Source organism: Mus musculus, chromosome 12, assembly GCF_000001635.26.
Source record: "Mus musculus strain C57BL/6J chromosome 12, GRCm38.p6 C57BL/6J".
Lineage (NCBI taxonomy): Eukaryota > Metazoa > Chordata > Mammalia > Rodentia > Muridae > Mus > Mus musculus.
This window is the reverse complement of record NC_000078.6, coordinates 19605950-19619889: the sequence shown is the minus strand read 5'-3', so window position 1 is coordinate 19619889 and position 13940 is coordinate 19605950. Positions and strand designations below refer to the sequence as shown.

The following is a 13940-nucleotide window of genomic DNA, read 5'->3' as shown; positions in this document are numbered from 1 at the left end:
AATTGAGAAAATGCCTTACAGTTGGATCTATGGAGGCATTTCCTCAACTGAAGCTCCTTTATCTGTGATAACTCCAGCTGTGTCAAGTTGACACACCTTGCAACTCTTCTACAGAATTTTTACTTCCCTAGAGTTCCACATTCACTTTGTTCATCTCCCTCCACAAGTACTCAAGAAAAATCAAAAAACCAAGGTACACAGACACATTTCTGACAGACAGGTCACTGACACAAAGAACAGCAGTGACACATCCTAACAGCAGTCTTTCAACCCTTCAGATGGGAGTCCTGAATGTCTTGGGGTTCCAGGCAAAGCATCAAGGTTTTATGCCTAACTCACAGAAACTGCAATGACCAGCACAGAGCCGATTGCAAAGCAAACACACAGAGGTCTTTTTATGAGCTCAGTAACAAGGACTCTCAGCAGTCAAACTCCCTTTAGGTACAAACTGAGAGATCAAGTCTAGAGGTTTTGAGTATTTATTGTAGTTACAACAAGATTGGGGAGTTTGCAAACAAATCAGCATTGTAATATTTTAAAAATTGTATGTCTGGCATAATGTGCAGGAACCAAGCAAGGGGGGCCAAAAAAAAAAATTGACAACCGTGATGGGTAAGCTGTTTTTGTTTTTGTTTTCTATAGGAGGTCTTAGTTATCTCTATGTAGCTTGACCCTGCTGATGTACCTTAACTGGCTGTTCATAAGGGGATTTTGTCATGAGATTTTTGCTGGAATGTACAAATGTACATTCTCAAAAAGCAAACTGTTTGGGATTTACAAACTCATCTCAGTTCCTAAGCCCCTGATTATTTACAGAAACTCCTGGTTAACCGCAACCATGCCTGTCTGTGGACTAGACTTTGTCCAAAGACCTACCTCACTATCTGTTAGTGCAGACCCTAATATCAGCTGCCCTTAACACTGGAAAAGAGTAGCAGTGGAAATTTCCTCTCCTCCTGGGCAAGCCTCCTATAGATACCATAGACAATGCCCACCTGCCCATCCATTCCTGCCTCATCCCTGTGTCTCAGCCCCCACTTGGGTAGATACTCCCTGTTCAACCACATTCCATGCCTAAAAGGACACAAGGTAAGCTTCCATAGATCAACTTCATGATTGATTTACCCCAGATTCAATTTTCCCAGTTGTTCCAACATTGTATTAAACACCATGGGCTGCTTGACCTCTCTCCTGTCTATGTCTCCTTGTGGATTACTAAGATCTTCTGTTCCTGCCTGTTGCTTCTCCCAGATTTTAATATCACAAAGCATCCCCTGTTGACCATACCCACCAAACAGGTCAGTAAAATAGGAAACTGTCAGTGAACACTCTCTTCAAATCCATGCATCAAACATTAACCCAGGAACAAAACTCCCACCCAAAAAGACAAACCCAGAGGCCAGTACCTAGGTCAATAATCACCCAAACAGAGATGGCTACACACCAGCATAGCAACATAGAGAGTAACAGCCAGGAACAATTGCAACCAAGAAATCCAAGCTATCCCATCACAGCAGGTACGAGAAATTAAAGCATGCAACAGATAAAGTGAAAAAGAGGTTGTTTGTGGGAAGGGAGAGGAGTGAGAACCTGGGGAAGGGATAGAAATACACAAGAGGACCTGCAGACAGGCACACAGACAGGGAGGAGAAAGTGAGCCATGAGGGGAGAGATGACAGAGAGTGTGCATGTGCAGAGAACAGAGACAGGGAACAAAAATAGAGAGCTGTTATAGCTGGTGGTCCATATATATAAAGCACACCTGACAACAGACACAGGGGATGGAGGCAGGAAATGACATAAGCTGTTGCTAAGTCCCTAAGAGCAGGACATGAGATTACCTGTACACTGACAACTACAGAGGCAAGGTTCACCCGCAGAACAGGAAAGGAAGACAGAATCTCAGGGATTCAAGATGAAGAGAAAAAATTGATATCTCAGTCAAAAAATGTGGATTCTAAAAATTTAATGGCAATGAACAACTGGGAATTCTGCAAAATATGTGAAGGGGAAATTACAAACGATTGAAATAGAAAAATATCAGCTCAGAGGTCTATAATTTTTCAATAAAACCATTAAAAAATTCTGAAATTATTAAAGTCTCTTTGCCAAATAATAATCAAATCACTAAACTTATGAAGTAAAAAATATGAAAAAACTGCAACAGAAAAAAATTAACAAAACAAAAACAAGTATAATGTATGAAATCAGACCTACTAGATTTTTACCTGTCTTCTTAATGTATAGTAAAAGACAAAGGGGTTTGTACATGTGTGCTACAGACTCAAAGAAACCACCCTTGTTTTCACAAGCCAGCCTAACTAAGGTCCAAACGATTTGGGCAATGATAGGGAAGTTATCAGAGGTCACCCCGTGATGGAGCAAGTGAGGAGCAACACGAGAGACCTCACAGGTGCTCACATATGGCTTATACTTCCCATCCAGGCCCAGAGAGGACTCACTACCCCAGCTTCCACTGCTCAGCACCCTGCCCCTACCCTCTGTGGGCAGTAACCCTGTGCTCACCATGTCTCGAATTCAGAGCTTCTCTGAGGTCCTCTCACAGCACCCAACAGCAGAGCTCAGAGCAGGACACAGAGAACCATTCAAGCCTTCACAGCCACAGTGAACTTGGGGAAAGCCACCCAGAAGATGCCACCTCCTTGTCTGACTGGCAGGTCTGCCTGTGGAGATCTGGAATGGCCAGTGCGCCTCACCCTTCCTCAAGGTTAAAGTGTGCTTCATGTCCAGGGCCACACCTTTTCCAGATCTCAGGTGTGGTTTGCACTACATTAGCATTTGAGCCAGTCCCCCAAGAGGACTCTCACCCCTCCCAGCCCTGGGGAGAACTCAACATTCATGCGGGTCATTGGGCTATGCACAGACAGGTTGTTCTCCAGTTGAGCAGAGGTCTGAACCCCTGGGTGGGTGATAATTCCCTTACTTGACAAGGAAGGCATTAATTCCCTCATGCGTCTGGAACTCAGGCTCCTGCCTAAGTTACAGTCCCCCATCCCCACCCCAGCCACCACAAGAGAAGCCTGGCTAAAAGTCCAGTAGGCAATGTCCCAAGCTTCTGACCTTCAGGCTAAACTCCTCCACAGTTACCTAGCAACAGTAAAGACCATAAAAAGGGCTGTTCAGCCCTGCCTATCTCTCTTGCTCTCACTCCTTTGATCTCTTACCTCTCACTTCTTGCACTCCTCTCTCCTCTTTCCTTTCTCTTTGACTTCTCCTCTCCTCTCCTTTCTCCCTCTTACTCTCTTTCTATCTAGCCTTCCCCCTTCTAGCATTCTAGGGGGGCCTCTCTCTCTCTTCTACCTTCTCTCTTTCTCCCTGCCTTTCTATAATAAAGCTCTAAAACCATAGAACGTCTCTGTTCATCAAGGCCCACTGCACTTGGAGGATGGGATAGGCTTTCTCGTAATGAGCCATTTCTACTCTCCAGATGGAAGGCCTTCATATGCTCCAGTCCAGATCCACTGTGCTCACTCTCACCGGTGTGGAAACCTCTCATCCCTCATCCCTCTCTCCAATAACCCCAGGGCTTTAGAAAAGTAGCCCCCGGGCTCCCAGGTTGGGCTGCCCCTTGTTCAGACCCAAAGAGTGGGTCAAAGGCTTAGATGCTCACCTGAGGCTGAGTTGAGTGTATGGCAGCTCTCCCACATCTCTGTCAAGAGCATAGGTGGAACTCTGGCAGTGTGTGGGCCTTCCCCCGTTTCCTTTCTTCCCCAGGGCCCCCTTTTAGTTCCCAACACAATCCAGCTCAGGCTAGTCAGCTGCCTGCCCCTGTTCTCTGTGAGCAATGATCCTGCATTACCAGGACCTGACTTCAGACCTTGCCTGAGCTTGCCTCACAGCACTTGCCTTCTTCTTCCTGAAATCCAGGGGAAGAGCATGCATAGCCCATTACCCATGGTGCAGTGGGGTTATCAATCTGAGTGGGAGGGAACCCAGGCAATGAACATTAAAGAGGGATTTTAGGAAACAAGAGTTTTGTTTGTGGCTCAGTGCTGGGCTCAGGGAGACTGCAGCTCCCTTTCCCAGATGATAGGTACCAACCAACCCTGGGAGGAAAGCCAGAAACGTAAGGGAAACACTGCTGAGCCATCTTTTTAGCCAGCACATCGCCATCAGTGGCAAAGTAGAGAAAAGCCACAGTTGTATTAGGACAGGTTCTCTAGATGAACATATCTCAAATCAGAATGAATTTCTCTGTGGATACAGAAAGTAAATTGAAGAGAATGTCTCTCTAATGTCTAATATAGAAAGGTTCTTGGCCAAGGGAATTTAGAAAAATCAAGGACGGGTTATCTCATGTTGCAGGTTATTACAGCTGATATTCACTATGTAACAGAATTCTGAAGAAATAAGTACTTTCCAATGCCAATTTTAAAAATCAAACTAGCAAATCACCTTTTCTAAAATACAAAAATAGGGCAAGTATAAAAAATAAAGAAAACCCTGTTCATTGTCTTTTATGTATGTAGGATGCCAAAGAATCTATTGCCTAGATTGAAGATGGATCTGACCATCTCAAAAGATCAAGATTAAGAAATGGTTTCTCACCTCAAAAGGTATACTGAAGACATTTCCCTCATAGTAAGCAGGGTTAGACTTAGGGTTAGGCTATTAGAGGGTTACAGTTAGGATTAGGGTTCTTAGTGTTAGGGTTTTTAGAGGCAAGGCAATGGTCAGGAAGCGGGGGTGAGCTGAACTGGAAGGTTTATTATTTATTTGTTATTAATTCATTCTTTGACAATTTCATATGTGCACACAGTATATCTTGATTGTTTCTATCTCTCATTCCCACCTCTACCTACATCCTCTCTAATACTTGCACCTTCATGTCTCCATTGTGTCTTCTTTTTCCTCCTAGTTTCCCCATTTCTCCTCCCTCTCCATCCCCTCCTCCTCCTCCTCTTCTTCTCTTCTTCCTCCTCTTCCTCCTCCTTCTCCTTCTTCATCACCATCATCATCATTACTAAGGTCACTTAGTGCTGCCTGATGGAATATTACTCAATATCTGTAAGGCTGGATCTTGTGCATATAAATGTAATGGCACTGCCCAGGGTGCAATGGTCACATTATATTCAGAAAACAAGTGTTTTACCAAATGTGTCCTCTGATGCTCTTTGTACCCCCTCTTCTGCCATGTTCCTGTGGGCATTAGTTTTGGAGACTTTTTCTTTGATCTGAGAAGAATGGATCCTGATGATTAGGACAGCCCTAGGTGGAAGGTCTGTCCCTAACAGTTACCTTAATTGGCATGGTTTAGCTTGTGCCCCTCTAAGAAGCAGCAGCCACCACACACAGATCTCCTGGCCTGGAAGACCCAGCCTGAGTCCGTTCACTATGAGGCCTTTATGTACACAGCCCAGATGGTTTTCTGGAACCCACAGCCCTAAGGGACCAGGTATATTATTAGACAACTCACTGTGTGGCAGTGAAGGACTCTCAGTAAACGCCTCTAGAGGCTACGGAGGCAGCTCAGTTGGTAGAATGTTTGCCTGGCATTCAAGAGGCCCAGGGTTTGATCCCTGGCACTACATAAAACAAATATGATAACACATGCTATAATTGCAGCCTTCCAAGGTGGAGGTAGAGGCAGGAGGATCTGAAATCCAAAGTCATATTTGGTACACAGAGTCCAAGGCAACCCTGAAGCCCTGAATAAAAAGTAAAACAAGAAAAGAAAAGCCTCTAAAAAAGGGCCTCTGATGCCTCCCCATGGGTTAGCACTTGATATCTCTGGAGTTGTCAGTCTTGGCTGCTCTAAGTTGACAACAATGGAAGCTGGCCTGCAGAGACTCAATGGACACCAGCTTGCACTAAGGAAACCCACCTCTGTACAGTGAAAGGACATTGAAGAACCAACCAGAGTGGTCAAAACTCCTGTTTTGTCAACTGCTGAAACCCAGAGTCACATGACTCCATGGTGCAAATATGACCTCTCTCAAAAAGAAATAATCTTAAATGAACCCATTTAATGCTTTCTTACTTTACAATTACTTTTCTTTATTTTTTGAAATTGTAATATAATCTCATCGTTTCTATCGTCCAAACCAACCCACATATCCCTGCTTGCTCTCTTTCAAATTCATAAACTCTCTTTTCCTTTGTTATTTTATACATATATGTATATTCCCTAAACATATAAACACAGCCTGCACAATCTGCATAATATTATTTATATGTCTGGCTTCTGTGCTGACCATTTGGTATTAGGCAACCAACTGGCAAAAGCACATTTTCTTAACATAGAACTAAAGCTCATAAAAATGCTAGTTATAGACAGGTGTGGTGGTGCACGCCTTTAATACCAGCACTCAGGAGGCAGAGGCAGGTGGATTCCTGAGTTCGAGGCCAGACTGGTCTACTAAGTGAGTTCTTGGACACCCAGGGCTATACAGAGAAACCCCCGTCTCAAAAAAAAACCCACCCCATTAAAAAAAAAAAAACCCAAACCAAAACCAAACAAACAAACAAAAAACAAAAACAAAAAAAGACTGCATTCAATACAAGGCCTCCAGCCAGCCAATCTTCACAGAAGACCTGGTCTCTACCCTAAGGCATGCTGGACAGTGCCACTTTTACCTTGGGGATGATAGGAGACCCATGCTTCAAGTATCAGGGAATGACACCCAGTTCAAAGGACACTTCTGTACTGCCACCACCGCAACACCCAAATGAACCCCTACTCCTTTGCTGGTCTCCCCAGTTTTTTCCTAGGCATAGTAACAAGCACTGAAATCTCTTTACACTGTGAAGCAGTGACTGGAGAAATGGTTTATTGTATGAGAACTTCCTGCTCTTCTGGAGGTTCCAAGTTTTATTCCCAGCACCCACAACCAAGCAATTCACAGCTGCCTACAACTCTGGCTGCATGAGCTCTGAGGGCATCTGCACTCCGAGTGTTACACACAGATACAAATTAATAAAAAGTACATCCTAAAGAGGAAATCGGACCATGGGAGTCTGAGCCCCAAACCCTCTAACAGCTTTGCGCCACTTCACAGCCAAAGTGCAAATTCTCTCCCCAAGGTAAAGAAAGCCCAGTGCTATCTGGACCTAAGCCACCCCTCTACACAGGCCCCTCTGCTCTCCCTCACCTCTGATCACAGGCCTTCTGTCTGCCCTGATACTCACATCTCAGCCCTTTTCCAGGACTCCTCTATACCTAGGTCTTTGCAAGCAGGCAGCCTCTACATTCCAGCCTGCTCAAAGGTCACCTCTGCAGAGATGCCTGTCTTGACTTCAGTTTCCTCCCCTCCAAAACCACATCCTATCCCCAAGTTATGCATAACCTTGATTCATCACTACCTGGCACACAACATGACATAATCACCTGTCTATCAGTGATTATCAACTAGGGAGGAGCCTTTTACAAATATAAAAGCTCCAGGCCTCACCCAAATCATATGAAATCAGAATTCAGGAGAGCAGAACCAGGTTCTTCCAGTCCACAGACACCCCCTCCCCGACCAGGCAACTCTGAACACAGCCAGGACTCAGGGCAGCCTACAACAGTACTTTCAAACCCTGGTGCACACACTGCTCCTGAGAGTGCTGTTAAAATGCAGACTCTATTTCCACAGCTCTGCCATGGAACCTGAGGCTCTGCAAGTTCCACACCACACTGACTGGTGCTGTCAGGTGAAGCATTTTGCAGTTGCAAGGGCCTAAAACTGTGCTCATCAACAGGACTTCCTACAAGTATGGAGAACAAAGTCCTGAATCTACATCATGCAACAGAGTGGCTACCAACCCATGTGGCCACCAAGCATCTGAGACAGAGTAATGTTAGCAAAGAGCTAACTTTATTCTTGGGCTACAATGCTGACCAAAAGCCAAAAGCACAGTCCCCCACCATGAAAGGCCTGTGTAAATTCTTGGCCTAAGGAGCCTTCTGCAGTCTGGATGGATAGGAAAATTCCACCAAAGGCTTAGTTGATCACCAACCCAAGAGTGGATAAAAATTTCCCTAAGGTAGGGACACAGATATGGAAGACTGGATTAAACCACCTTGGAGCCTCTTACACCAGGCTTCCATTCAAGGCCCTTTCATCCACATCCCTGATCACATGTAAGTGGTCCAGTCTTCCTGTTCTCTACATCATCACCATAGATGCTCTGATCACATGTAAGTGGTCCAGTCTTCCTGTTCTCTACATCATTGCAATGGATGCTCGGGCAGACTATATCATCACCATAGATGCTCTCACAGACATGGCCTCATGTCACTGGTCTGCCTGGAGAATCGGTTTCTCACCACGGAACCACAGATTCTTTCAAAGAGAAGAGATGTCTAATCCCTTCACCTAACACACAGCAGCAGGTCCCAAATGAACCACAGCAAGAGCTGGGATGCACAAGGAGTGGTATCATAGTAACTGCACTACTAATCATAAAAGAGAAATTGAATTCAGCTGGAGGGAAACCAATTCCACCCTAACTGATTCAAGATGTTCCAGAGACACCAATTCAGATTTCAGGGCAGCAAAAAATGATCGCCTGTTAACCTACTCCCTTCCAAGGATACACTGAGAAAAAGGGGGCATCCTTCTGACCATAGATTCAAAATCTGTGAGCCTGGGATTCTGAAGGAGCTGGTTTACAAACAAGTCACAAAGGACTACAACTCAGAATCAAATGCAAGGTCAGTTCCCACTGGAACTGCTGGGCAGAGCCTGGCCCCATGAACAGCATCCCCCTGAGAGTCTGTACAGTCCAAAAGGTCATTTTCCTTTTGCAGTTAGAACAGCAAAGTGGTTTCCAAGGTAACCAAGGACAACAGAATAAGAGACTCATGGCATGGAAGGAAAAAGTTAAATTTTAATACTTAAGAGTCAATATCAAATTTATTTTTAAATCAATGCCAAATAAGCAGGGTAGGAATGAATGGAGCTATGAAGAAGCCCTAACAAACAACAGGAGTGTCCCAAGAATGCACACAATTCTTAAAACGCGTTCTCACGCCCGGCCAGGAAGAACACAGCAAACCAGAATCTTCTGCGGCAAAACTTTATTGCTTACATCTTCAGGAGCAAGAGTGTAAGAAGCAAGAGAGAGCCAGAGAGAGAGGGAGGGAGCGCCAGCGCGCAGAGCGAGCGGGAGAGCGAGGGCGCGCCAGAGCGCAGAGCTCTATTGTTTACATCTTTAGGCAGCGAGAGAGCGCAGGGCGCGCAGAGCCAGAGAGATGCCAGTGAGAGAGAATGGCGGAAACCCCGTCCCTCTTTAAGGAGAACTATATTTTGCCTAGGACGCATCACTCCCTGATTGGCTGCGGCCCATGGCCGAGCTGACATCACGGGAAAGGCAGAGTACATGGGGCGGAGAACTACCCTTGGCACATGCGCAGATTATTTGTTTACCACTTAGAACACAGGATGTCAGCGCCATCTTGTGACGGCGAATGTGGGGGCGGCTCCCAACACACAATGTTTCTCTATTTCCAGAGTATTTTGAAGTAACCAGAGGCTTAAAAAAACTAAGATACAAAAATCAAAGCTGGGAAGAGGGTGGGGGGTGGCACAGCTCAGTTTTCAGATTTATGCCACAACTACTAATTTCCTCCCTTATTTCCAAAGCACAAAGCTGTCACCAGTTGCACTCTGCACTTTGCAAACTGTGCAAAGTAAGTCACCCAGAGAAAGTCATCAGGAAGTGAAAAGTTTCAAACCAGCTACACTCTCACCTGTTACCAAGACAATAAGCTCCTTAGAGAGAATGCATGGGGGCTGGGAAGGCAGCTTAGGGGGTCAGGTGCTTGCTGCACAAGCTTGTGAACCTGCTGGGGATCCCCAGGATTCAGGGGAAGCAGAGACAGGCTGTGGGGAACTGATTCAGGAAAGCTTTGCAAGTTCAGCCTCTGTGCTCGGTCAGCACAGGAGCCATCACACACACACACACACACACACACACACACACACAGGCAAACCTACGGGGAGGGACAACAATTTCCATTTATATGCACACCTTCATCCATTCATCCATTTTCTTCTCCCCTCCTCCATTCTCATTCCAGGGTCTATACAGTAACTACAGTGAAATCTGGTAAAGCAGCTACCATTTATTAAGTCTACTGGGTACTGTACCAGAACCTTCAGAAATAGACATGATTATCTTAGTTCACTGAAAACGGTAAAGGTATATATGGGCGGTTAGGGTCTCATCCCAATTCATACAACTGGAAAGTGATGGAGCCTGACTTGGAGGTGGCTGATCTAGCTATGGGCAGTTTTGAGAAAGCACCATAACTAAGCATTAGATAACACCATGCAGTTTGAGAAAGCAGCATCGAGCCAACTTTAAACTCCACTTGTTGTGTCTATAACCTCAACTAATCTCCTAGCCTCAAATTCCTTATCTGCACAGCAGGGATAGAGATTAAACACAACAGTTTGATACCTGTAAGACAGGTCAGGCACTGGCTAACTACTGACATTCTAGCTACAGGTGTGCAAGTCAAGAAAGCCTATTTCAGTCAGAAAATGACAACAGCTAGACATATTCTCCATTGGGAGCAATCAGTTTTGCCAAAGTTAATCAGATAAGTTTACTAATTCCATAACTCATTTAAGTAGAAGGCCAGGGACTTATTTTTTTAGTTGTATTTCTATGAAATGCGTAACTTTTTGTATGTCACAAAACCTACCCTAATGTCTCATCTGACCATAAAAAGACATTTGCTTAAAGTCTAAGTATTGTAAACATGGTGTGTTATTACACTAGACAGAGAACAACTTTTTGTTTTGGAAGTAAACATTAAATAATGTAGGAGGAGAAAGCAAGCATTATTTTAAGTAATCCACACTGAGTCCTTTCACCCTTCAAATCAGTTCATACACACTATTATCTTAGAGTGGATGCTGGCCTCACTTAAAATGAGATAAGCCTGCAAAAAGTTCAGGTTTTCCCTGTTTCCAACTCAAATCCATTTTCTGCTTTGGAGGCTGAGTGAAGCCAGCCTGCAATTTGACAGAATGACCAAATCCAGTCTCTCTTTAATCTACTCAGTAACTGAGCTCTTGGGTAATCTCCTGCACTGCATGCAAAGGCAGCTTTGGGTTCACCCACTATAAACTAAAATTAATCAGAGAGAGGCCATCCCAACTTTAATTGCAACTCCTATTTGCCAGGCTTTCCAACATCTGCCAGTATTACTGACACCTAACTGATTCAATACAATGAGAGAAGCGTCCTAACTTTATAAACATGGGCTGTCTTTTAAGGACATCACACACAAGTGTCCTTTCCACAGAGGGAATCCTACCTTTTTGGATGTAATTATTTTCATAAGCATTAATGATGTATTTTCAAAACACTGTGACTATCTTCCTAGTGCTTTTCAAGGGCCCTAATGGGGGAGGGGCTCTCATCCCCCTCATCCCCCACCTGCCTCATTAAAGGCATCAGTGGCACCTAAAGGCCAGGCTGACAAAAGTGGACTAAAGCAATCTGCTCTCACTGAATTTGCTACAAAAGATTTACAAGCAGATCTTTGGGAAGACAGGAGAGAGAAAAGAAAGGGGACTAGGGCGAAGGAGAAGAACGGATACCCTAGCTCACTTCCAAGAGCAGGATGCTGAACCTAGTATTTTTCATTGAGTCTAGTCCTGACTGTGTAGACATTTTACACGTAAGAATAATAGTCTAGTCCCCCACCCCACCCCACCCCCCACCCCCGCCCAGGCAAAGCCTAATAGCGAATGCTTTGTTCAAGCAAGGGGAAAGGATGTAATGACATAGCTTAATTTAAAAGCTTTCCGAACACCAATCTCTGGCACAAGTATTTTAAAATGTCTACCTTGATCTTAAAATTCTGAGCAAAAGAAATGTAGTCATCGGTTCACTACTGCTACACATGTGTGTCTCGTTCTCCAGCTACCTTTTGTGAGTCCAGCTGGACGCACAAAGCCTATAGAGCTGAAAACACGAAACTCTAAATTCTGTTGGGGAGGTAAAGAAAATGATGTAAGTGAGGCTTTCCCAAGCTGTGGACAGCCGTGGTCTCTGGACTCACACAGCCTCTTCCAAGCCTGCTTCAATTTTCAACCCAAACTGCTTCCTTCTCGCAGTCCCTCTTCCCCAGGGTCTGGAGAGCTCGCTGCTTAGCCAATCAATACAATGACTATGCAGTTATCCAGGTGGATAACTTACCCAGGTTAAGGGCAAAGGAGCTGATCATACTGTCAACAGGCACCACACAGGTAGCCCAGAAGTGGCCACCAAAGACCTTTTGTACCTCAAAGAGACCATTCTCCACATCCCTCTACAGCGCTGCTCTGTGGCAAGTAGTGGGCACTGCCAGGCCTCCCAAGATGGGATGGTCACCGGTGCCTAAGCAGCTTGGGGTCCCTGGATCTGCTCTACATGTTGGCTCAGAAGCCACAGCTGCCCCCGCCGGGCTACTTCCGGAACAAGTTGGAGAGGTCCGCGCAGGGAGACCCATCACTCCTGGGCCGCAGAGCTCGCAGGGGTCCCCGGCTCGAAGCCGTCACAGACTCTGGAGCTGAAGTTGACCTCTCCGAGGATGGGAGCAAAGAACCTGAAACCCTGCGCTGGAAATGGGAATAGAGGAGCGTTCCCCAAAAAAGGCCCAAGGTGGCCAAGCAGCCTCTCCCTAGAGCAGGGAACAAAGGGCTTCTGTGTCGGGCACTGCTGGTCCGGCTGCGTCCGGCTTTAGGGTACCAGAAACTTTTCCCAGGTGTGGGCGCAGCCGGAGGGCACTGGGTATCGGGCACCAAGCGCGGAAGCCTAACAGGTGCCCAGGGCGCAGCGCGATCCCTGCGACCCTAGCCTCCCGCCCATTGCGGGCTATGCTACCGCTCACCTCCTCGATGGCCGCCGCGGTGTCCCGGCACTGGGCCGTGCCCGTGGTGAAGCTAGAAGCCGTGGGCGCCTTGTAGTCCTCAAGGGTCTCGGCCACGAATTCCGACACGGAGATCTGGTCCAGCATCGCCAGGGCGCCGGGGCGCGGACTGCGGCCGCCTCAGTCGCCCAGGGCGCGGGCTCCGACCCCGCTGCTGCTCGGGGACTTGAACAAAGGGAAGCGCGGGCGCGGAAGTCGCCGCGGGGCGCGGGAGCCACCGCGGCAGGCCCGGGGCAGCAGGGGCGCGCGCAGCCCACAGCTCTGCCCGCTGTGCTCCGGGAGCTGCAGCTACCGAGTCCTCTGCGAAGGAGCCCAGACGCCAGCGCGCACAGTCAAGGGGAACTGCGCGCCACCAAGCCACTGTCCGGGACGCCTCCCGCGGAAAGGGGAGGGCCCGGCTGGAGAGGGCGCGGAGGCCCGCCCGGCGGGGCGGGGCGGGGCGCAGGCCTGGCCGCCAATCGGGTCGCCCGCCGCTACCGTGCCGCCAGGAAGCGGAGGCCTCAGCAAGGAGGGCTACATGCGCTCAGGGCCTGTCAGTGGCTGTGGGCTGCTGCATTACCTCTGCCTTCCGGACGTGCTGGGGTTCGAGGGCACGCCCTGTCATAAGCTGCGATGCCCGGCTCCCACCCCGCACCCGCCATGACCTCTAGCAACATTGCCCAAAGGGCGTGGAGTGGATACTAGCTTCCAGGCTGGAAGGGAGCCCACCCTTTTGCTCCCCAATCCCAACGTTAGCCTCAGAACCCCCTGAATCCCCCACCAGAACCTCAGGAAAGGGCCAGTGAGACAGTGTGGGTAGCTCGCCCCCTACAAGACAGTGAAATCCTCCAGGGCACTTTAGAGGGACAAGATGTAGGGACAGTTAGTTGGGGATGCAATGATAGGGACCATGTTCTGTCTGTGCTCCTTCTCACAGCCTTAAGAAGCCAGGGATAAAGGATAAAGGCAGGTGTTTTGCATAGGGAGTTGACCATGGTACAAGCCGAATGGAAATTCAAACCCATGACCTTCGACTTGGAAGAATACTCCAACCCCTATTAAGCATCCTGTCCCCTAAGCTTGTACA

General features: G+C 47.1%; 1 protein-coding gene across 1 annotated transcript in view; it reads right to left on the bottom strand.

Moving 5' to 3' along the window:
- The window catches only part of Gm9257 (predicted gene 9257), a 52589-nt gene extending 39297 nt beyond the window's left edge, over window positions 1-13292 (bottom strand). Inside the window, exon 1 of the mRNA XM_006515300.3 lies at window positions 12836-13292. Coding sequence (XP_006515363.1) covers window positions 12836-12961 — 126 coding nt within the window. The 5' untranslated portion in view covers window positions 12962-13292. The remainder of the gene's footprint in view (window positions 1-12835) is intronic.
- Between the last annotated feature and the right edge of the window lie 648 nt (window positions 13293-13940).